At 38.2% G+C, this 25,575-nt stretch overlaps 2 protein-coding genes across 5 annotated transcripts; both read right to left on the minus strand.

The window, feature by feature from the left end:
• Window positions 1-18: 18 nt before the first annotated feature.
• On the minus strand, window positions 19-2,527 carry LOC114538572 (microsomal glutathione S-transferase 3-like). The gene is made up of 5 exons (XM_028559709.1): window positions 1,202-2,527; window positions 891-955; window positions 743-800; window positions 527-599; window positions 19-298 (listed from the first exon to the last, which is right to left on the minus strand). The coding sequence occupies exons 1-5, from the start codon at window positions 1,322-1,324 to the stop codon at window positions 201-203; spliced, it is 417 nt and encodes a 138-aa protein (XP_028415510.1). The 5' UTR covers window positions 1,325-2,527; the 3' UTR covers window positions 19-200.
• A 2,443-nt stretch (window positions 2,528-4,970) lies between these two features.
• Window positions 4,971-25,542, minus strand: LOC114538462 (leucine-rich repeat serine/threonine-protein kinase 1-like). 4 transcript variants are annotated; one of them, XM_028559645.1, is made up of 35 exons: window positions 24,976-25,542; window positions 24,765-24,826; window positions 24,585-24,679; window positions 23,733-24,207; window positions 23,541-23,649; window positions 21,940-22,150; window positions 21,818-21,858; window positions 21,303-21,468; window positions 21,019-21,057; window positions 20,782-20,899; window positions 20,364-20,624; window positions 19,935-20,066; window positions 19,313-19,589; window positions 18,459-18,558; window positions 17,547-18,165; window positions 16,426-16,869; window positions 15,691-16,254; window positions 15,290-15,426; window positions 15,037-15,173; window positions 14,684-14,806; window positions 14,234-14,507; window positions 14,029-14,158; window positions 13,535-13,749; window positions 13,062-13,368; window positions 12,437-12,651; window positions 11,345-12,153; window positions 10,812-11,068; window positions 10,547-10,742; window positions 9,872-10,126; window positions 9,633-9,761; window positions 9,048-9,243; window positions 8,694-8,824; window positions 7,522-8,212; window positions 7,362-7,400; window positions 4,971-7,126 (listed from the first exon to the last, which is right to left on the minus strand). In XM_028559645.1, exons 4-35 carry the CDS (start codon window positions 24,194-24,196, stop codon window positions 6,777-6,779), a joined length of 8,136 nt encoding a protein of 2,711 aa, XP_028415446.1. In that variant the 5' UTR covers window positions 24,197-24,207; window positions 24,585-24,679; window positions 24,765-24,826; window positions 24,976-25,542; the 3' UTR covers window positions 4,971-6,776. The 4 variants fall into 4 exon arrangements, with proteins under 4 accessions (XP_028415446.1, XP_028415461.1, XP_028415454.1 ...); XM_028559660.1 differs by lacking the exon at window positions 24,976-25,542 and adding an exon at window positions 24,896-24,973; XM_028559653.1 differs by having other exon boundaries at window positions 24,765-25,542.
• Between the last annotated feature and the right edge of the window lie 33 nt (window positions 25,543-25,575).

The following is a 25,575-nucleotide window of genomic DNA, read 5'->3' on the forward strand; positions in this document are numbered from 1 at the left end:
AAAACCAAACTGCAAAAATTGAACAAATCGAGAATCAGAAGAATTAGTCATAGTTCTACACGGACGTATTGGCAGTGAAATAAAATGTATATTGTCAATGTACATGACATGACAGTTTGTAAACGACGCGGTGTCCATGATAGAAAAAAAAGACAATTAAGTATATATGATACACAATATTTAGTGTTTAAATGGAGTGTTCAACCAAGTAGCAGTTGTACAGCCGTAGAAACAGTGCAGATGATAAGAACAAAAGCCCCACCCAAACCAAATGTAGCACGTTTGCGATTTTTGGGATCTGAAACATAAGAAATACGTTGTTCACTCTTGATTTATGAAACAAAACACACTATGGCCTAAGTTATACAAGAGACGACGAATCACATTTGGACGAACGTAAGGAAGACGAAATATATTAAACGTTTGCGTCGTTAATGATTCTGTTCTTTCACTCGCATTTTTTCACAGAATAGACTGACGGAAAAATTAATTATTCTTTCATTAAAATCATTTAAATAACACGTACCACCAGTGTAGTAGCCAAATGCGTAAACAATTCTGGATATGATCCAGATGATGCCAGCCAGGGAGCTGATGCACTGGAAAGAAAAAACAAAGAAAAAATCAGGATGTTACAACTTAGACCGGAGTGTATTCTGTATGTAATCTGGATAACACGTTCAGGTTTTTTAAAATAGGCTTCAGTTCAAGGCACGAGCCAGAATTGTATGAAAGAACTCACAGGATGTCTTAATCCTCCAACAAAGAGCAGCATCAGAAACTGGGGATAGGTCTCCAATCTAAAATCGAAGCTTACAGTGGTGACCTGAACATGTGAAAGTACCTTACGGACATAAGAGAAAGAACGTGGATTTAAGAGAAACTCTTACGTGTTTTGATGAGCTCTCTGATAGCAATTAAATACTGGCTGACTGTCATCATACATTCTTGGATACTAAACAGAATAGCGTGTTACAGGGGGGGGGGTTGAAGGTAAATATGTATTCCAGGGGGGTGTACTGTGCGCATGCTTCAATCAACTGCAAAATGAGGATATATAATACATTGATATCTTCTATAATCGCATCTGTTGTCACGGTTGCCGGGTATTAACACGTGAATAACATAATATACGATATGACCTTCAATGCTGGCGGTTAGATTATTCACTGGAGAGTGAAATGAGATATTATATACGTACATCTACTTTGAATTTTTTTCTGGCTTTTCCAACTTGCAGGCCCATATACACCAACACAAAAACACTAGAAAGGCCAGTCAATATGACATAACCATACTCTGAAGGTAAAGCTAGTGGAGGCATCTTTTAAACGTTGCAATACAGGTTATTTAACAACACAGTTTAATGGCGTTTGAAATTACACATTCGACTGAATCGAGCCTGTTCGCAGGCTACAAGTTAGCGCAAAAGGTTGGGGTTAGGAAAGGTTCTGATAAAAACTTTTTGACTCTAAGTCTCTAACAAACGGTCTTTGAAACAACGAAGTTTTTTGTCTTTGTTTTGAATGTTTTGGTAGGCTAATGAATCTTAATGGTCTGTAAATATGAGCTGATTTTATTATGTCCCGTGAACTTGAATGAAGCATAAGAAACGTTAATTTACCACAGAGTGACCAAAGAGTAAACTAGGCACACAAATCTCCTACCACGGCCAAAAATCAGGAACGAGATTTAGCACAGGAAGAGTATTTTAGCTTGGACTTGGAGGAGATACATACTACAGTGTACTGGGGCCGAAAAATATGATTATTTATTCCGCTTTTTAAGTTATGAGTTTCAGAAAGAAAATGCTCGAAATAGTAAATTTCTCTGAAGCATATTTGGAATAAGTCTGTGAATATATTGAGAATAAGCCTAGATCATTCACTCCGTCAAATATATTTATGGGCGAGTCATCATTGTGTGTATACAAATACAATAAATAATACTTGAATCAAGAATGCAAAATATGACATTCCGTGGTCTAATATCCCTGGGAAGCCACTTGAATCTGATTTAATCTCAGCTAGCACATGAGCGGCTAGCATAAAAACATTGGATATACCGAGCCAAATTAATTTCCCTCACGAGCCTCTTCTAACGACGTTGAAATATATAAATTTTCATATCCGAGAAGTACAAGAATATTAAGTTAAACACTCCAAAGTTACGTGATGATTTTCGATAACAAAAAGTCACAAGACTATTCTGGTATGCATGAGTGAAGACCACTGTTGTTAATAATAGTGGGTGATGTTTTAAATAACTTCGTATCCTTAAAGAGTTTGCAATGGTTGCCGTCAAAATGAGTTGACGAAGCTACGCGTGAAGATATTTACTGAGTTATTGTTATATATGCGAACCTTCGTCGTCAAGTATACTCACTGATACCATGAGCCATCATACTTGGTTTGATTAACTGCTGACCATGTGTACTGTGGGGCATAATTAAGATAACCGCCTATGTAGCATGGTTCCGTTTGGAAAGTTCCATTCTATAGTATATTCATATGGTATAGAGAGATTTAGAAGTAAAAACCATGACTTAATAGTTTAGTGTTAGTATACGGAAACTCATAAACCCGGTAAAAAAAACCCTAGATTTCTTGTCGGCCGATTAAAATGATCTAAAATATTGAAATTAAATGAGATGCAATTATAAACAAACAGCTTTATATTGCAGGAACCATAAAACCTGTGTGATTTAGTAAAAAAAATTAATGAATATAAAAAACACAGACAGAAGAAAAATATTGTTATGGTCGAGACATCTAAAATGGACAAAGCAGTGCTACTTTTGGGCAAAGCAGAGTTGTGATGTCCAAACACCGAAACCTGCCTAAGCGCTGACAATACGTTTGAACCCAATATAACACGTGTATTTGCAGTCATGATATAGACTTTTGAACCAGGAAATGTCCAACGTCCTTTTCAGCTAGAAAGATATATGTCGTCTGGCTCAAGTAATACAAAAGAAATGAAAAAAGAAAAACATATTAGAGTATACATAGCAATGAGGCAGTCCTACTTCTTCAAAATGCTTGCCTGCAAGAGAAATTATATGGTAGATTGATAATATAATTTCTTTCTAGATCATATAAGCATTACGACCACAGCCATAAACGAGTTTACAAGCGGATATCGAAACTGCCAGATTATGACTTTGCAAGAACTTTTTGTATAAATAACAAAGAATTTTATTTATGCATTTATTGAAATTATGAGGCGTAACTGTGTAAAGTCAAGCTTGGCCCTGATTGGTCAGAATTAACGAGCCGCCAGGTGATTGGTCGATAAATTCAAAGATCACGGAGACTTGAAATGAGTTTGCAAATCAGGGCAACACTCTCATTCGACAACGCCTGTGTAGAGAAGAGTTCATCGTGTTCAGTTGAGAAGATAGAAGAATAGTTAAAATGTCTACCAAACTTTTTGTCTTTTTCATCCTGTTCGTTGTGGCAGTTGCCTATACTCAAGGAACGACCGTGGTGACGGTGGCAAAGGATACAGCAGCAATGAACACAAACAAGATTAATCCTACAACAACTCAAGCAGGGCATATGGCTACAGCAAGTGTGAAACATACCCCATCATCAGCATCTAGTCTTACGGCGTCATTCATATTGCTTGTATCAGCTTTAGTCCTTCTTTTCTAAATTCAACAAACTGACGATAGTATTTCGACTGTAGAACGAATAATCTGTGAACTTAATTTTCTTTGAACTGACAACGCTTTTATATAATAATGAAGAGTAAAGAGGAACGACAAGCCCTATGCATGAGGAAGAATGGTCTACGAAACACAATTTTGACGACAGCGATGAAGGAAAGCAAGACGATATCTCAGTTGAATTGTAAAATCGCATCTGAATAAGAGGGAGTGGCGTCGTGGCTCTTATTGGGAAGCACTTTTGGTGTAGATTAGAGACACTATGCATGGAGTATTATCCAGAACACTTTCGTAAGAACAACTGTTTAGAATTCATCAAGTTTTTAGCTTTCAAAATAACATTTTTTAGGTGAATTATAGCTTTGTATTGACGTTGAATATTGAATAGCTCACGAGGAATGCATATTTTAATTTTGAAGTAGATTTATATGGCTTGTTACTTCATGTTTATTCTACATGTTAATAAATAGCGGGAAATACTCAATTTTATAAACTACTCTGTATGTACGTGTCCTTCTGGTTTTTACTTCGTATTTTTCGCTGCAAAAGAAGCGCTATATTCGAACCTTGGCATGTCTCGAAGGCGCGGCATTCAAAAGCCAGTATTTTTCATTAACAGCATGAGTGCGCACACCTTAAAATTTAATATCGATGTTCCTGCTCTTACAAGAAATAAAAGTATCCATTTTGTTAGGATACACTAACGACTTCGAATGTCAATATAGCCAAGCTATAAATCAACCGCTTCATCGCTTATTTTTGTACGTCAACATTAGTCAAATAGTATTCCTGACAAAGGAATATAATTACTGTTTCCTGTCCTCGTGTTTTGTATAACACTTCGAACTGAAATCACAGTTTTAAGTTCATAGTCTGAAATGTCATTCCCCACATTGCTTCTCCATGATCTTTTTCGGTGAATGGTCAAAATGTGTTCAAAATTTTGGTAAGCGCGGCGTCTTACAATTCAAACTTCTTTATCAGCATGTGACATATCTTATCAAACCTTGATAATTTCGTTTAATGGGTGTTGCCTTTGAAATAGTTCCAAAGGTTTCTTCGGGTTCGCTAAAATTCACTTCTGTAATTCGATAGAGAAGTCTTAAACTGTTGAACACATAGCCTTGAATGAATGGAATGGCTACACCATGGTGCGGGTGATATTGTCACCGCTATGTGTAAAACTGTGTTAATGACTACCGGCCTTTGTTTGAAAACATATTTCAAACGCTTCCCCTTGGCTTGCATAAGTTTAAATTTCACACAAGACGTTGTCTTGAGGATCGATTAATTTCAATCAGCACTAGGAATTGTCCAAATGAACATCGGAGTAATTGTCCAAATATATTTCTACTCAAATGATTGTTGACAAAGAAGAGAGAGAGAGAGGGTAATTCTCAAAGACCGTCTTAAACGTCTCTTTCAATCTCAAGTATGAAAATCTGATTCAAAGTTCCTTGTCTCCCAAGCAAAATTCAAAGACTAGTTGGCTATCATACTTTCTGTTACAAATGCGAGAGATTTCCGGAAGAAAAGCAAGAGAGATTTTAAACAAAGTTGGAAAAGCTAAAATATAATCTCCCACAGTTGTTAATCATGCATACATAACAAGCATTGATCTCTATGAGTTATTTTTTTCGTTTTTCTTGCTGTGACACTACTCGTGGTCGCTAAAAAATGATTCCATACTTGACATGTTTTGTTCAACATTTGAAATTCTCTCTAAATACGTGTACAGGTGATTTCACATCGATTCTATGTGACAGTATAATCTTGAATTAACAAGGTGACTTTTTCTTTCTATTATAATGCATGCAATGAATGCAAGGCCCGCGTTTCCTCAACCGGTGTTCATTATTACTTAATCTTAAATTTGTCTAGCGTATATAAATGTTGTCAGCGGGTAATAGCCAAGATACCATGCCAAAACGACTGTATTTTGTTATGTAAAAATCTTACGAATACTTCACTGCATATGTGCATAATTTAACGGCTCTCTTTAAAGCATATTATTGTGTGAAATGTTTCAATATTGGTCTTCGTTCTTGAGTGTGACGAGCATAATACACCCAGTTTATCCTCGTCATTCCTATGCCCTATAATGTACCTTAAGCACATGTTATCAAACGCTAAAGCTGAAAACATGTTCCACTCGTCTATAATAACGAGCTACACACCCCGCTGTTCACAGCTGTCGCAAAAAATACAATACAATTGCTTTGGAAAACGGCGCCTTTGCATTTCCTTTCAACTTCCTTTCAAAAGATATTGCATGAATAAGTGGACACAAAGACTTTAAAAGACCGTTATTTCTTTGAATTTACAGTTACAAACACATCATTTAACCTATTTCGAACTTCAGCACGCAGTTATAAAACGTTTATAAGTTTGAGAAACGCGTAGGGGGTTGAGAACAGCATGCAAATGCACGCCGTGATTTCTAAGGTTCTTTTGTTGAAGGTATTTGTACTTTAAACCTCCTTAAGCTGTATTGTTTGGTGGACACATGCATGCTTGAATCATGGGTCTTATTCCCTGACCTCAATTAATGACAGACATAAATGACTGGAGTCAATACAAAGAAAAGACAAATATGATGATGAGTAATGATGATGCTACGTTGTATGCGGTTTGCCATAGGAAACAATTGAGAGTTATCTAAGGTATGATCACTGGGCTATTTATTACAACTGAAGTCATATCATCGACGCCAAGAACCTTCCGTTGCTGTAGGAGTCTGGTAACAGCGAATCTCACAATGCATCGTGGACACGAACATTTCGTTCATGTCCCGGAAACAGTCCCATGTTGCATTGCCAACCATGATATCACCCCAGTCCTCCTCTACTACAACATCAGGATGGCCAATAGAATTTGTCTTAAAATTCTTAATGTCTTATACTCCAAAAATATCGTGTTTAATTTCACAATATTTAAGTGTTAGAATAGTGTTAAAATGTTTATTGATTCAAATATTTCATACCATCTTTTGATGGCCAAATTAGTGCATAGGGAAACCTGCGAGGCAGAGATTAAAGATTATCAGAAAACGCTTCGCCGTGGCAATCAATCAAATCACCGGATTATGCTTCCACCAAAAAAAAATTCAGCGTTCATCGGCAAGCCAAACGAGGACAACAGAACCGTTCCTCTTCTCAGGAGGGGTGAGCAGGTTACTGCTGAGCGCATTCACTCCTCGACCGGTACAAATACTTCTATAACCCTTCCCAGAAGTCAATACGAGCCTGCTGTGCTCTTTTTGAGTCTCCTCGGTTCCAATATTCCACGTGACTGGTGTGGTTGTCAATGGCAACAGACATTCCAAGGTTTTATGACAACGTATTACAGAATACACAAGCAGTGATAGACTGTTGCAGACGAGATAACAGCCACTGGACGTACCAATGTAAAGCTCACGATTTGCCACCAAAAGTGACAGAACCTGGGACTCTGTAACTAAAAATATATTATCGATGCTTTTGTTAATGCAGTGTTTACATTTTCTTCTTTTGGTAGATGTGAATGAGTGAATTAGTTACGGATGTTCAAATAAGAGCTCGCACACATCAGAGCATTCGTAACATATTACTCGTTCACATCTATCAAAAGAAGAAAATCGCAGATAAAATTTCAGCGAAAATCACGGCAAGTGTAAACGGGCCTCAATTTGTCATACTGAAAAAAGACGTACCTCTTCGTGCTCTGTCAGATGGATAAATTTGATGGGAACCTAAATATGTAAGATCAAAAACAGCATTTTAGGCACAACTATGCTCTGTAAATTTGATAGTTTCACCAGGTAAACTTTTAAAAACAGCTTTGAAAGAGATTCAAAAATTAGATGAGATTACCTTCACCACTGGGGCGATTTTGCAAGCAATCGACGCTATTCACCACGCGTTTTTCACGTGCATCATAGCGAAAAACGCACGTGCCAGGGTAGACAGCCAACCAGACTGATGTAGCGAGCGCATCGACTTCATTTATACTTCCTCCGTACGTCTGACATGTTTGTAATGTGGTCACAGTCAAATTGTTGAGTATTGGATTATCAAGATCACAATCTTCTGCAGCAAGCTGTTGTTTTTCTTGTAAAGTTTCCGCATTCAACACTGTGATCCTTCCCTTGCCTCTACCACACCAAACCTCATACGTGAGTTGTGCTGTCCCGTCTTCGTTTTGACTGCCCTTTGGTATTCCCACTACAGCCAAACAGTGGACAATACTACTTCCAACATATGTTCGCAATGGAGAGAGATCTTTAGGAGAAGTTAGATCACAACTCTCGCGAAACTTGTTATGACTTGTGACATTATCAGAGAAGGCCATGATATTGCCATTATACAATGCCACTAAGACACAGTGGCATTTTGGTGCGTGAATCATGCTCATGATGTATTTATCACAAACCAAAGCACCTTGGCACAATGGTTTGTACGTGATAGCACAGTATACATAGATATAACCAGAGTCAGTACCCAACCATACCGTGTTCCCAACACTACACGCTACACGAATAACAAGCTCACTCACAACAAATTCCTAGCAGCAGAGAAGACAGGAATTATAATGATGGTAGTTGTCTCTAAAGTATGCTATAACATTTGATGCAAAAAAATCAGGGCATATGAAGGGTATAATGATAGGTTTTAGGAAGATTATTAAATGAACGATGGGATATTGATGGATATCAATTACAGGGATTGGGAAGGCAAGGATATGATATGATATGATGGAGTAGTACATGAAGGGTATCAAAGGTTTTAGGAAGGCTATGAAATGATGGGATATTGATGGATATCAATTACAGGGATTGGGAAGGCAATTGGGAAGGCAAGGATATGATATGATAGAGTAGTACATGAAGGGTATCAAATGATAGCTTTTAGGAAGGCTATGAAATGATGGGATATTGATGGGTATTATTTTAGGCATCGGGAAGGGTATCATGTGATAGAGTAGCACATGAAGGGTATCCGATTACAGGGTAAATGAACAGAGTACATGAGATCCATGTACTTACTTCCAAGTGATTTGAACGGCCATTGCTGTAGCACAAAACATCCACAGTTTCTTTTTGTTTCCCTTCCTTTATTTTGGTGTGAAACAGCCACAACTCTTTGCCAATACTCAATTGTCCATCTGCACCATGACCTACAAAGGAAGACATCAGAACTAGGTAATCGTGATTAAAGATGAGTTTCTCGCCCAGACGGGATTTCCGTGCAACTTACCCGTCTGCTTAGACAGGAATCAAAGTTAGACGGGAAAGTTCGGACTAGAAACTCGTCTGTGAACGGATCCAGTTTCCCGTCTTCGACGAGTTTCCCCTCCAAGACGAATTTCCCGTCCCTAATATGAATTCGGCTGCTAGTACCTGCATAATCGCGTGACCTAGTGGTCACAGATCTATTAAGATGGAGATCTTCATCAAATGTAAGAACATCGAGTAATCTTGGAAACTCTGAGCAGGATGAGATGTTGTAGATTTGGCTGCTTGAAGGACGATCTTCTGGATTAGGAGACCAGCAACCTAACATGAGCTCCAGCGCAAACACTGGCGCACGCTTCTCCTATAATGAGAAACATCACGATGGTCTTAATATGTTCCGGAGAGATTTGAAGGCGGTGTTACACTATGCAACTCTCCTTGCAACTTGCAATGCAATTCTACTCCTGAGGCATCTAAAGTTGTCAAATACGACATTTCTTACGATCTGCGAACGTTTTCTTAGCATTTCGAACACTCTTTACATATTAACATTCCTTAAAATTATAATTGCGTTGCAAGTTGTAAGAAAAGCTGCATAGTAGTGTAACAGCGCCTTTAAGCAAAGTAAGATGTTTATATAAGATTACGTAGTTCAACTAGGGCAAGGTTTTAAGTGTTTTTGAAGAAAAAAATAGGCTCAATTTACGAATCGATTCATTCACTTTTGGCCAAAAATTAGGAACTGCCTACCTTTGATGTTAATTGAGGTCTTTTTCCTTCAACTGTCAGTTGCTTGATTTGAGCAGCATTTAGATCAGAGAATGGTTGACTTTGAGTGATCAACTCGTACAAAAACATCCCAAACGAGTAGGAATCCACCTGAAATAAGAAAAAAATTATTAAAATCTCGAGTTCGTTACAACGATATTTCATATCATTTCACGTAACCCAATCAATCGATCGTTATTCGTCAATTTTTCAACACCAACCTTATCAGTGTATGTTTCTCGTCCAGAGTACTTTTCAATTTCAGGTGCCATAAAACCTGGTGTGCCACCAAGTCCTTTAGCACCGGCTATCGACGCTGCCCTGCTAATACCGTAGTCGGCAACCTTGATTATGACCTCATGTGTAGGTTGATTGGGCGAAAATGGACCGGGGAATTTCCACACGAGAATGTTTTCCGACTTAAGATCACGGTATATTATATGACGTTTATGAAGGTACTTCAGCGCCGCTGAACACTAAATAAATCCAGATATATTACTCGGATTCAGAATATAATTGATAGAGCTAGCTTAGTTTAGCTTTCCTTCTGTAGTAACACTGGATCAATAAGAGATGATCCTTGCTGGACCTCTAGGAAGAACAGTTTAGAACTGATAGAGCTATCCAGTATAAATAAAGTTAGTTTAGTTTAGGTTTCCTCCTGTAGTAACACTGGATCAATAAGAGATGATCCTTGCTGGACCTCTAGGAAGAACAGTTTAGTACTGATAGAGCTATCCAGTATAAATAAAGTTAGTTTAGTTTAGGTTTCCTCTTGTGGTAACACTGGATCAATAAGAGATGAGATAAGATCCTTGCTGGCTTTTTGGGAAGAACAGTTTAGAACTGATAAAAGCAATCGTATCTAGTGAACCAACGACTGTAATCAAACAAACCTGAACGACACATTTCTGAAGCACGTAAGGATCGAGACGGGAGCCAGCTCTCTTATAATCGGCCAAAATCTTATCCAAGCTCTTCTTCGGTGCAAATTCCAGAATAAGTGAAAGCGGATTTAAACAAAAACCTTTCAACTGCAGGATGTGAGGATGGTTGAGATCAATGAGGATGGATAACTCTTGACGTATTGATCTTAAAAAAAAGAAAACATACGTCACTAGAGTCAACGTTAACTCGAGTAATTGGGCGTCTTTAACTAACCTGTAAGCATCAGTGTACATTTGTTGAGGAACCTCTTCAACTTTTCGTTGGGCTGCCTTCGCGTTAGCTTTTTCTTCCTCTGTCGAATTTTCATCCGTTTCCAAATCCAAAGGCATTTTTAGGGCGACCTGCATCACTTTTCCATCTTGTTTAACCTCACCAGCAAAAACTGTACCAAACGTACCTTGACCCAGTTTCTTTTTGCGTGTGACACAGCTCGGTTCAAAACTGAGCTTTGGCGCGATATCAGCAAAAACCTGGATAGTCAAACAACTGGATGGAATATAAAAATTTCGATTTTCAACTCCAGGGCCAAGGGCCGGTTGTATGAAAGCCGGATCGCTCTAAAATCGCCCGTTGTTGGATGAAACTTTGATTAAACCTTAGTACTCCTAATAATTGTTGCCAAATTTTTTATGCTTTTAAGAAGGATTTAACAAGTAAGATATGAGATATCAGAAAGGTAAAACAAAATACATGTTCACAATTTTTCTACGAACACATCTGTGTTTTAAATATTTGCTACGACTTACAACATCAGGGGCACATTCCTCCAGCGGTAATTCTCCATCAACAGGACACGTCATGTAATCAGCTGTATGAGATACTACGACACATTCCTCAAATTCAAAAGTCGCTATCAACCGCTCACCAGTGCTACTACCGTGCCGTGGACTCGGCGGAACACCAGAAGTCTGGGAACCAGCGCTAGATTGCTCAGGCTCGCTACCTGATGAATCATGTACGGAATCATCACTGTCGGGGTTACCATTGTGAGGGACTGGGGAGGATTCGCTGGAGAAATCATCAGGATCAACAGTCACAAAGCTATTATCAGTACCCAGGCCACTGCTCGACCCGCTATCAGAGGAAGGCGATGTTGTATCACGTGGGGACTGATCACCATTTTCAGGTGTGCTGACGTAGAAAGTACTACGAGATGGCGAAGCACCGCTCGGATATTCCTCGTCGCCGTTTTGATCCGATTCGTTCCGACGTTGGTGCCGAGGTGATTGTGCATTTCCAAATGAAATGATTCGACAAATGCACTTGGGACATGGCACAAGTCTTGAGACCAAGTTATCACCATAAATGTTGGTTGTATCGAGGCCTGGATACCAGTCCTGGAGCAGTGTATCAATATGTTGAATGATCAAAGCCAGAAATCGTCCAGCACTTTGAATGCTCCTGTCACTGACCGACTTCACACGCACTCCAGTGTAGGTTTTTACAGCAAATTTTTCCAACTCAATCATGACACTTGGTGCGATGACCTCAACCACAGTCGAACTCGATGTGTCGCGTTCCTCGCCATTGATCAAAATTTGAACTGTCAGGTTTTCTGCAACGAAATAAATCTCATTTGTCCCTGAATTGTTTTAAATTACACCCAAGCAAACTGTAGTTAATATACTGGCTGGCTTGAATATATACTGGCTTCTTTGTGAACGCATCTTCACAAGCTATTATTACCTACAAATTTTCACCTGGTCCTAGACTATACGCTACGACTAAAGTACATACATTAAAAAACAGTTTTCAATCTATATTTTCGGTGTTGGAAAGATGGAAACTTCTGAAAAAACTATATTTTGGATAACTAATGAACGAGCATGTTCACTTACCGTCAGGACATCCATAGAAAGGCGTTTTCTGTAGTTGGCTTATACGTAATAGTTTGACACCAAAACATGATAATTCAAGCCCAGTCTTCCAACATGACCACTCGGGGCGAACAATCTTTGTCATCTCGCGACCCTCGATATCCACAGTTTCCCCATCCTTGATAAATTTCGTACATTCGATTACAACTGCTTCCAACTGTTTGTCGTTAATCACTCTGAAATAAAATGATTCAATTTCATACAAATTGAAAAATTAACGAGTTTACATATGCCAGCTTGTATTGATAAATCAGTGGCTATCTGAAAACAATATTGAAATACTAACTACGATCGTAAAACTAAACTATATGTATATATAATTCAGGAAAAAACTGTCATATAACATTACATGGAGGAAATATATAAAACTATATAATAAAATGGCTCTTTTGAGGGCCTGTTTACATGGAGCGAGTTTGCTAAGCGAGGTGAAAACTGCATATAGTGAAAAACTAATCAGGTTAAGCCTTTGATGTGATGCGCTTTTTACCTCGCCTAGCCGGGATAACTCACTCCAAAAAAAAAAAGGCCCAGAAGAGCAATTTCATGTTATATTTAAACAATTCATTAACCTTGTAATTCGTACCTTGTGATGAGTCTGGCCCAGAAACCACTTGGCACATACGACATCAAGTACTGTCGTCTCAACACTCTGTTCTCAGTATACGCCGCCATATTCATAGCTCTAGCAACCATGTTGCTAATACCAGGTGACACTGCATTCCGACTTACAATTTGCTGTTCTGGCAGCAATGATGGAACCAGCAAGTGGTCTGTAATGAAAGGCAAAGCCACTTCGAATTTATTCAAGAGATCCACGTATTCGTGTATAAACTTCGAGGGAAAACGATCGCTACGGAATAACTGGGAAAGATCAGAGAATCGCAGGATGCCTGGAAGAAAATGAAGGAGAATATTTGTTATGTCTTGTGAGCGAAACTGCTGTCAAAAAGATAAATCACTAAGATCTATCTATCTAGTAGTTATTTCGTGCCATAGAGAAGCATTTAGACCAAAGTGATAATCGTATCATGTTGCCAAGGAGGCAAGGAAACCTACCATTTTGTACAAAAGGATTCACATCTCGTATCGCGACAACATGAGCCATCATATCGCACAGCCACTGAGGATCGAGAAAATACAAGCCAGAAAGTGACGGATCATCATAATGCAATAATATGCCATTATCGTGAAGAAACTGACAAGCTTGTTCCAGCTCTTCATCATTTCGTAGTTTCACCCCCTTCGACTCCAATTCAAGCTCCACTTTTTGCCTGAGAGAAAAATCAGAACGGTTTATACCTTGTAGCCAGTTTGACAATGCAGAAGGGCTTTGAGTTAAAAGCCTTTAAAAGGATTTCTCAGGAAAGAGAAATCCATCGCACTTTCCATAGAGAACCTTCCATTATCTTCTAAATAATTCGGTTAAACTTTGTAGTTTTGCTTAGTAACGAGAAATAGAAATCTGTTATAAATTTTGAAGCAAAGTGAAATATTGTTCACGAGAACCATGCATGCAGCTAATACGAGGCAATCCCCCAGCGGCATCTCACCTGAACACGTCAGCCCTCACTACAGGAGTTTGATTCGTCTCGCAACATTCCTGTCTTATTTTTGACACCGCCGTTTTCACGGCAAGATAACTGGCCGGTATTAACTGTTCTTCGAGTAAACTATGGCCTCCTGTTCAAAGAAAACCAATATCCAAATCAGCTCAAGGTGTTCGCCATAGCGGCTCGAAGCTAAAACTTAACTCACCAGGTCCTTTAATCTCCAAAGCTGTGGTATAAATCATCTCGCGAAGTAAGTTGATATGATGACCAGTCGTACAGCTCACGTCAACCATTCGGACAACTCTCGGTAGTCCTCGTTCACGAGGTACTCCGACGCCCCCATCCAGATCCCTGCCTACATACAGTTGGCTAATCAACTTATGCATACGATCGACAAAACCATTTTTCTTTTGCTGTGCCGTCGTCAACTGATCGTAAAAGGTGCCGACGATAATCACGACCGAGTCTGGCGCTCGAGCCTGGGGGGGAATTAGATGAACTTATTGGTCATGATATATTATATTATACAGGATCATATAAAGAACGTAAAATTAGGTCTCCTGAGTCCAGACAATCTGACATGCAGGCCTTTACACTTTGCTGAACAGTAATTTGTTCCTTTCTTTACAAAGAACTCGTAAGAGGTAAGACTGACCTGTATATTCAACAACCAAGGAAGCAAATTCCTCACTCCTTCTTCGCCATCAGTGAGTTTCCAGATCGCGAGGTAAAGAGCGCGATGAGATAGAAAAAGTTGATGGGTCGCATAATACTCTTTCTACAAAAATAGCAAAATGGAAATTAGCCGTATTTTGAACGAAGAGAACGTTATCATAGGTAACTTCATCAGGACATGGTTTAAACCTAAGTTACTACAGATTAATTTATAGAGAGAAATCTTTATCCATCCTGATCCAAACTGAAGAAAACTCAAGCGTGAATAATTTGAACCTCGAAGAAATAAACTGCACCAAGAAGTAAGCCTGGATGTCAATCCAGTTACAGTACCTGACCGCCAAAATCCCACGTACTAAATGTGATACTTGGTTTAGTATTTCTAAAGACTGAGCCAGCTTGACTGGGATACACCCATTCTGCAACATCAACTCCGACTGTCGACACGTTCTCTGTCTTTCTAGCTTTGCCTGTAAACAGATATTCACTTGCTGAAAACTACTCGATGAAAAATAAAAATCGATGGAAATATAAATCGATGGAAAATCACATAACAAATTCATAACAAATTCTTCTCTTCACATACTTGGTGTCCTCTTGATCTCTCTGCGTTCAAGCCAACCTCTGGGTATATAACCATTCGTAAGCTTTGTTAACAACGTGCTCTTGCCAATGTTTGAAACACCAACAAACATTAGTTTCATACTTGGGTAAGGTTCCGATCTAGAAACAACCGTCATGTCAATAGCTGTGTTTACAATTACTTGCGATTAATTTGCTAATTTGTTTACTAATTTAGATTATTTACTAATTAATTTACTAATTAATTTACTAATTAATCTACTAATTAATTTACTAATTTAGATTATTTACTAATTAATTTACTAATCAATTTACTAATTAGTTCACAATTACCATCATATAGCTGTGTTTACAATTACTACTCAAAAGTCACACAGCGCGAGAAATCGCTAGCTATAAACTTACTTATCAAGGACAGACAGGAGATATCCGGTGATCGCCTTGGTTTTCTTCTCCAGCACATTAGGCGGTGGATCATGCAATGTCAAGCCTTTCACATTAAGGTCCCAAAGGTCCCCTAACATCCCTATGGCTGGTGGTAATCTGGGCGACTTCGTGAGCGGATTATTGCCGACATCTAACGAGCCTAGTTTAGTGAGCTTTCCAAGTTCATCTGTCAAATACTCCAGTTTATTATCGTTCAGTGTTAGAGATATGAGGTTGGGGAAAACACAAATCTCCCCGGTGCTATTTTCCCTACTATTTCCCGTAGGCTTTACAGCCCCACCGGGTGTTTCATCCTCGCGATTAATGTTCTTCATACTTTGAGTCTTGTGGAGTAAACGACCCAGGTAAAGAAAACGAACTTCGTGTAATTGATTATTGTCAAGTTCCAGACGCTTCATATGACGTAATCGCTTGTGTTTACAATGACGACACCACATACGAGAGACTGGTGACGACAGTGATGTTCTGCTACGATTTCGTTTTTTGCTAGCTCGACGTTTTTGTATCGGACTGTAACACAACCTGCAGAGACAAACAAGTAATAAATCATTTGAAATCTTCATTTTCCCAGAAGATAACTGAAATGGATAAGGTTAAAAATTAACAGTTTCAACCTGCGACTTGTTTTGAATCAGAAAATGCATTCTTGAAACGTCTTTATATACGATATTTTCACAACATCAACGCACGCACCTGTCACATCGTTTATCCTCTGCATTCGGTAGACATAGTTTTAGTTTATTTGCAGATAAATCCAGATGAGATAAATGTTCAGGGATCTCCTGAATTGGCGGGAACGTCGCGATATTATTATTTGACAACAACAACTTGGATAACTTAGGAGCCAGACACGGCAAACCGACTGGGAACTTGTCTAACTGGTTAAACGAGAGATCCAGTTTCTCTAACGGGCATTCAGCCTGATTGTCCAGTTCCTCGTCTTCGTCAGATGACACGGTATCCAGGTTACCGTCGCCGAGCCACGAGCGAAAGCTGGTGATCTGGAGACGACCTACATCTGGTTTGGCGTCCTTCATGTCCGTACCTCGGCTATTACGATGCTCCGAGCTGGAGGGGGTGGTGGTAGGGATGATCTGACGCTCTCTTTCCACGGAGCCACCGCTGCTTCGTTTCCGTCTTGTTAAAAAGACACAAAATAATACATTTTGTTAACTAAGTAGTCGTTCGATATTGGTCGACAATACGTAACTCTCTGGTTATATCAGAATACGAATAAGTAAAGATTTGGTAAAACATTTGACAATAAAAATCTGCGATAAAATATTATAAAACATGTCACGACGTTTCGACGTTTCCAGAACGTCATTATCAAGTGAAAAATACAATTATGAAATAGAGTATATATAGTGAAGAGATGATTATTCATTCTGGAAACGTCGAAACGTCGTGACATGTTTTATAATATTTTATCGCAGATTTTTACTGTCAAATATATCAGAATAACTATTGTTATATAGGTGCTGTGTATTTTAAATGTGATTGGTTCATTCGTAGTCACACGACTTTACATAAATGCAATGTTTCCATCCAGGGAAACAAGTGAAAAATAGTTGCCCGCTTCTTGTCATAACAAAGTAAATTGGGTTTTAAATGAAATTGTAGTGTAACATGTATGTTTTTGTTCCTATATAACAAAACACTTAATGTACACTACCTGGGAAATAGTGAGTTTTGTTTTTCCTCGAGTCTCAATGTTTTCCTCGACTTCGTCTCGGAAAACATTCAGACTCTTGGGAAAACAAAACTCACTATTTCCTTCGGGAGCATACATCAATACGTCGATATATTCTTACCCATTCATAGTACTGTAGACGCCACTGGCGTTTGGAAGCACCGACAATCCTTTGATATAGTTATTACTGAGTAAAACTATCCTCAAATTTGGCGAGTTCCAGATATCGAATGGCAAAGATCCAATATCATTCTTACTCGCGTTCAAAATTCTTAATCCTGGGAGCAAAAACAAACAGCCTGGTAACGACATCAAATTATTATTCTGCAGATCAATCTCCTCCAAGTGTGGACAATACCATATCGACGGCTCGCTTTCGGAAAATACGTCATCCGACGAAGTACTCCCGACGTTTCCTTGACCTTTTCCCATTGGCAGCAAACTGATCTCGTTATGAGAAGCTGAGAGATGTTTTAAAGATGGCAGCTGAAAAATTTCTATCGGTAGACTTTCGAGACGGTTTTTTGAGATGTCCAAGTTTGTAATAGTGGCAGCCAAGCTTGCGTGGTTTAACGTGGCGGAAATCTCGGGTCTTAGCACTGATTTCGGAGCCTCGAACAGCCATTCAGGTTCAATATGGTTCAGTGCGTAGTTATGCCAGACGATAGAGACTGGTGCTAAGTCATTGCGTTTATCACGAAATTTCTGGGGCAGATTATACTCTTCGCTCGGGTTCACGTCTTTTGAAGAAAGAATATATTCGATAAGTTATAGGTTGAGAGACTATACTAGCTTGGGTGGAGAGAAGAGTTGGGTGAACGAGAGACAGAAAAGAAATGGGGTACATTACTGAGCTATATGACTCAACATTGGTCAACATTGAAACTAAGAATTATATTGTAAATCATCATGCATGCAAACGTACGAAAACATGATTAGAAACTCATTTGTCGGATGGCTGTAGGTTAACAAGTAGTTCTCTCCCAGGTGAAGCGTGCAGGCGAATGACACTAGAGAAAAAAGGAATACTAACCTTTTCCAAGAAGCAACATTGCAATTTCTTGATCCTTATTCGTAATCGCATGATGAAGGCACTTGTTGCCGACATCTTTCGCACCAAAACGAAGCAACACCTTCATATAAAGAAAATCTGATTAGAAGCATAATCACGTCTTCCTTAAAACTAGCTCTCACTGCATTAGGCCCCTACAAGTTGATCTTTAGTTTCTGGTCCGCCGCCCGCATCCGTTATTTGGAAATGATTATTTTAGGACTATTTTAGTGTTAACAATAAATTTCGAGTACTTGAAAATTTTCGCCATGGATTATATTTTCTGCAATGATAAATGTGCCATCTTTTCACCAAAATATCGTCATATCATAAACGTCAAGTAATATATGGTACATTTATTAATATTAAACGTTTCATACCCAATTCTCATCTTATATTCGCTTTGTTGTAAGATTGGACCTGTTAATACAGCAGTTTCCCAGGATTTGCGATCCCCCGATACAAACGTTGTTGAGATGTTTGTTTCTGACATACGGCATGGCTCCAAAATCACCCGATGTAAATACAAAATACTGTTATTGGTGACCACGCCTTCTATGTTAAAAGCAAACATTATTTCAACGAACTCTTGTGTTGGGGGTTCGTCAATCGCGTGAAATTGCTGTATTAAAGGATACAAAAATCTACAAAATGCCATACTGTAATTTATGTCCTATAGTCCTAACCGCCCGCCCGCCCGCGTCCTTAACGAAAGTAACCCCGGACCAGAAACTAAAGATCAACTTGTAGGGGCCTTACTGTCGCGAGTAAATTATGCTTAAAATGAATCATCGTGCAGTTGAAAACACACTAAAACCTTGCGAGGGAACAATCACCTTCACTGTGTCAATTTCCTTGAGAAAACAGGCCTGTTGAAGCGGTGTGATAGTATTACTATTCACACTATTCACCATATCTGCCATCTCATCACTCAGATATTCAAAACCTCCCAACTCGTCTGTACGTGCCGCACAGTTAGGATTGGCATTATTTTCAAGAAGTATTTCCACCACGTCAAGGTTTCCAATCGTTACAGCATCGTGAAGCGGCGTACGGCCGACTTTCGATCGAGCATTCACGTCACAAGTCGATGTCATTTTACAAGGCGGAGTACTGGAAGAAAATTACATCTTGAATTTGGCGTTCTTCAAAGACAGACTTTTTATCTAACTTTATACTGGATAGCTTTATCAGTACTAAACTGTTCTTCCTAGAGGTCCAGTAAGGACCATCTCTTATTGATCCAGTGTTACTACAGGAGGAAACCTAAACTAAACTAATTTTATTTATACTGGAAAGCTCTATCAATTCTAAACTGTTCATCCTAGAGGTCCAGTAAGGATCATCTCTTATTGATCCAGTGTTACTAGACGAGAGACCCTAAACTAATTCAACAATAACCACTTTTTAATGGGTTCTACACACGGAGATAAAACCTACAGATGGAGTTACACCTACCAATGATGGTTTGGTTTGAGAAGCAATTTTACAATTTCACAATGTCCAGCAGTTGCAGCATTGTGCAATGGAGTCATACCACTCGTTGTTTGACAGTTGATATCAAGTCCAATGCACGGATATGGATCAGATCTATGAAACAAATTATCCGCTAAAAGTCAACAATAATACAACCAACAAAAAAGATGACGTCTTGTTTACTTATACGAAGAAAATTAGACGCGGCAGGCTGGCAGCTAGCCTCATATGACACAGAATTTGATTGGTTTGTCAGTTTCGCGGGGCCAATCAAACTTCGTGTGACATTTGCATCCCTCGTTTAACGTTTTTATGAGAAGTGTATATCTCATGGAGGTATTGTGGAAAAGAGGAACAATAAGATTGTCTATGAAGGACATAAACGAACCAAATATGAACCAAATTACTCACCCATCGTTTGTTTGCACCATCAGCTTTGTAATGGCAACATCTCCACTCCCACATACAATATGAAGAGGCATGTTGTTCTCAACTTTCGTTCCTTGCTTAACTAATTCTGGAAATTTCTCCAGTAAAGCTTTAACAACATCAACATTGTTATTAACACAGGCAGCATAGAGCGGTGATATGCCAGTGAACTGGTTGCACTGTCCTGTTGCACCATTTTCCAACAATAACTTTACAATCTCCGCACTACCTTTCTCACATGCTCTGGAAAGAAAAAAAAAACTAAAGTGAAGAATTTCAAAAATATGGTCTGAACAATATAGTATTGTACAGAATTCTGTGCTTTGTATTTTGTGCTTTGTAGATGAAAAATATGCTGATGAAGAACGATTGATCATGATAAACTGTATCTTTAACTCACTTCAACAATAATGTTTCACCAGCGTTGTACTGTTTCTCAACGTTGAAATGACTACCGAGTTTCTGGATGATATCCTGAACACGATGGAATCTACCATTTGCTGTCTCAGTGAAAATAGCTGAAGAGAAGATTACATTTTATTTTTTAATTTTCATATACTGTATACATGCAGTCATAGAAATGAGCAAAATGTGGTTGAAGAATAAAAGCTACTGTAAATTGCATGAGTTCACCCACCTTCCTCAAGCAACCTTTGCTGTTCCATCTGTCTACGAGCTTATTAAGAAAAAAATATTGTTTTTCATTCAGCTTTGTCTCACCAGTAGAATCTATAGGCAGGCCTTGTATCTGTGTCACTAAAGCCTGCCACAGACATGAGCATTTCATTGAGCTCTTCCCTGAGCTAATGCCCTTGTGTTGCAATAGCATAGCTGATAGCTCTTGGGGGAGTTTGGTATTGCCTAACTTTAAATCTCAGATAATGTTGATTTTAGCCAGAGCATGTTACACGATGAACGCACCTGCTTCTCTGTGTAAATATTGAACACAATTAACATGACCTTCTTGTATCGCTAGGTCAACCGGTCTCTTGCCATTAGCATTGGGAATATCCAAGTCCGCTCCTCTCTCAACTAACAGCTTGATGCAGGAGATATGACCATTCACAGCAGCATGATGAACAGGTGTCTTAGGGTTGGAGAAAACGGAAGTCAAATGTCTGTATGATGATTGTGATCAGCTCAGGCGAGGAAATTCCAATGATTATAACAGTTCAAGCGTAATAATAACCCTGATTTATCTATAGATTCTTTTAAAGAAGCAGATATGGATAGATTTATACAATTTTAGATTACAGGCTATTGAAATGAAAGGAAGTGAAATTGTGAAACATATAATACTAAAATATCTCATATGAATGTTCTGACTAGATTGTACACAGATATCTAAGTGAAATTGTGATCTTGATTTGGACTGATAAAATCTCAGTAGTTTGGATTCCATCAATAATTACAAATTGACATCACTTAGTACTTACAGAGCAATGATCAGGAGGAGATGAAACTAAATTTGGATTTCCTGAAATGAAAAAGGAGTATTACTGTAAGTAAGTTGGTAATTCGAAACATAATTTGTTTGTTGATATGATTGCTTCTCTACCTCCATAATCAAGCAATATTTTTAGGCATTTTTCACTGCCATGTTGTGCAGCTGTGTGGACAGCTGATCTGCCATAATTGTCTCTACTATTGGCATCACCATTTCCTTTTGATGTCAGCAGAGAGAGAAGAAGATCATCAACGTCGTGGATGGATGCCTGGTGAAGCATCTCCCCTTCATGGACAAAAAACAAGCTTGCCATACCTGTTTCCTGAAATAAAATAAATACATATGAGTACAGTTGTGTGATGGTATGTGAAGAATGGAGCTGATTCTTATAACAGTGATCAGCACTAAAATTTAAATGGGTCATAAGTTCGACTCATTAGTTTGGAAAGTATCATACATATAGATATATATCTTCAAAGTGCCAAAAATATAAAAATTAACAGCTAGCCATGGGCAATTCAACTCAGAGTACATTATTAACAGCAATGGATGTCTTATTAAAATGTAGTTAATAAATTATTAATGAAATTGGTCTAAGCACATTAGGAATGTTATGCAAATCCTGAACATCACATATCTATATATATATATAAGTGAAGCAAAGCCAATTGTCTGGAGGAAAATCAAGAAGCAGATGCTGTGTTTGCAAAAGAATTACCCAGCTGGTGTGCTAAACAAGGAAGTACCTCCAAGAAGCAAATGAGAGAAGTTGATTCAAGTCATTCAACTAGTATTGCGATTAATACCAACTGGAAAAGAGTTTCATATATCCTATCTCCTTTTTTATTGATCAGATTGTTCAACAGTTAATTATTAAAGTCAAACACCTTGTTCTTGTATGTTTTAAATGTATCACTCTTAAATACTTTGTTTGCTGTCATTCTGAGTTCATATCTTTAAAAAAAGTGAATTGATTATCATATGTTAAGATATCTAAATATCAAAAACGCACAAAATAAAACTAAAAAATTAACAGAACTATCATGATTTTAAATCGTTTTTTCCGTTTGATTTATTGTCTTGTTGACAGAGGGTAAGCCAACTTAAAAATTCATAATCGGATGATGAATATGTTTGTATGTTATAATATTAATACGGTTGTCTGTCTGAATATTCGTTGTCCAACATTGAGGCAAGCCAGTCAACAATATATGTAACCATTCATTCATAAATGGATGAAAATATCGTGTTGAAATATGAATATACCTAAGCGAAATATCTCAGGAGGAATATAAGCTGAGTTCCTTACCTTAAAACGTTTGAACTACACTAAAATCTCCACATTTAAAGGACGATACACTGGATACAGTACAAGCGCTAAAATATCACTCATATTCACTACTTTCCAGCGAATGAGGTTGACATTCACGCACTAACAACTCGCTCGATAGACAAGATTTTTTGCCATTTAGAAGCTTAAATCATGTATTTTCTTGCATACATTTCATTTGTGGCGAAATTTCAAACGAAATCTTGTAAACATGATATAAAAACAAACACAGGCGCGATTATTATGCATGTGGAAAAAAGAGAGAAGAAAGGATTTCCAGGAACAGTCTCCCCCCCGGAAAACACTAAAGTAAAAATAGGTTCGCGTACGAGTACACAATTTTATTACAGTCGAAGAAGATGTATAACATTTTGAAACCGACCTTCGTCTCCTTTCCACCAGTCACTTCGTTTTTGTCAATTATTTCCATTTCATTGAGATCTATTCCATCATTTTCGATCACAATACCATCATCTTTTCTAGAGCTTAAACTATAAAAATAAAAAAGACAGGAAAGCGTGCCCAATACCATGTCAGTGAAGCGAATCCTAATATGAATTACAAAACTACTTACATCATTTCTTTACGTGTTTTTACTTCATCCATGTTTTCAATCTCTACTTCCAATCCTTCCACTTCAACTCCAATTTCGTTGAACTCCTTATTGAAGCGTTCCTTCATTTTTCCACACTCGTATTCCTCAACAATCTCCAGAAATCTTTCATCTGTAGAACAATGCAGTTGGATGTGCAGAGAACCTGGTTTAATATCGCGAATTTCTTGGTCATCTCGTTCTCCGCCGAGAGCCCGCGAAACAGCACCATCAATTTTTCGTGCTATGAGCTGGTAACCAGCGTAAATAGCACTCAATGTTACAGCAGTAATACAGACATCTCTCACCACTTGAGCACTATTACTACCAATCTTAATTGAAAAGCCACCACCTTTAACATATGAAAAACTGGCATGGATAGCATCACCAGCAATACACTGGGCTGTTTTACCAACATCAACTAGAGACTTGGCCAAGTTGTCCATGTCAAAATTTCCTATGAGAAAATTGATTGAGAACTTAATGTGAGAGTCTTGGACACATGAATAATCTTTAAAACAGAGTTGAAAATGTTTGGCTCGAGAGAGTTTGCCTGTGAAATCCTATTACAGGATGCCTACAGGCTGAGAAATCAAGGTGGTCAAACACAAGTTGATCGTCACGGGTGTTGAATGAAATCTTATGAAGTAAACATAATATTCTCATTTGCTCGCAAGTTGCAATACCAATTTTAAAACGATTTAAACGCTACGTAACGTTTCGCTTTCCGAAACTCACGTATGATATCATCTTGATATCAGTGCTCATATTTTACACGTTAAATCTTTGAATTTGTAGAGGAGACTTGTACAGTAGGTATTAATATTACATTACTTGGAAACACGTCTTCCGTTTTTCAAACCATTTACAATATAGGTAAATGACAGGAGAAGATCACCACCTCACCAGAACCACGGTATAGGATAAATCTGGAATAAAAAGCAAATGGAAAAATATAGGAGAACCAACAGGAGAACCAACTAAAATTTACTAAGAAATAATAAATCGAATTACCTGCTGTCTCGGTTGCTCTGAGGATTTTGTAAACTTTTATCATGTGATTAAGGGGTCATGACCTGTATGAATTCATAAGGAATAAGATAAGGAAATTTGTGATATGAAGTAAACAATACAATATAACTTACCATAAAGCAATATTCAGTATTACTATTCGAAGTCTCAATGCTGTATGTGTGTCCGTTCTCTAGCGACGCCCCAATATTACCTGGAAACCGCAATAGAACCATGCAATGCCATTGAATATCTCTTGTTATTCCAAGAAGATGCTTTTCATCTGAAGTAATCTTCGTAGAAAAATTATCAACACCTGCTGTCAAAAAAAATTTTCTTGATTTGCTAGCACGCTAGCCATCGCATTCACATAAATTTATAAAATATTTGTAGTATACCATCAGCAAAGAAGCCCCATATGTACTGAAAGTTCATCAATGGATAGGTAGTCAAACATGTCTATTAAGTATTTTATTTTGGATGTGCCCAATGTAAACAAGTCAACTTGAAGTTGCAAATTAGCATCACAAATTCGCAAATTGCTACTCATAAAATAACGACATCATGTCTGCAGTGAGACAATAAGTAATTCCGGTAAATTCAAGCGTTTGAATCGTTTTATCAGATGTTCAAAACTGCACAAAAAATATCATGGTAAGATCATCATACAATGCCACTATGTTCACTATCAACTGAAGTGAGTTGTCTCTAGTATCAAGGATGATATTTCTTTCTACGGTTTTGCTCGTGAATTGAATCGTTTCAAGTCAGAACACGTATCACTCATTCACTTTAGCAAGGCGACTCGGAGTTT

This window comes from Dendronephthya gigantea, unplaced genomic scaffold (assembly GCF_004324835.1).
Source record: "Dendronephthya gigantea isolate DGI-Jeju-01 unplaced genomic scaffold, DenGig_1.0 000002F, whole genome shotgun sequence".
NCBI classification, from domain to species: Eukaryota; Metazoa; Cnidaria; class Anthozoa; order Malacalcyonacea; family Nephtheidae; genus Dendronephthya; species Dendronephthya gigantea.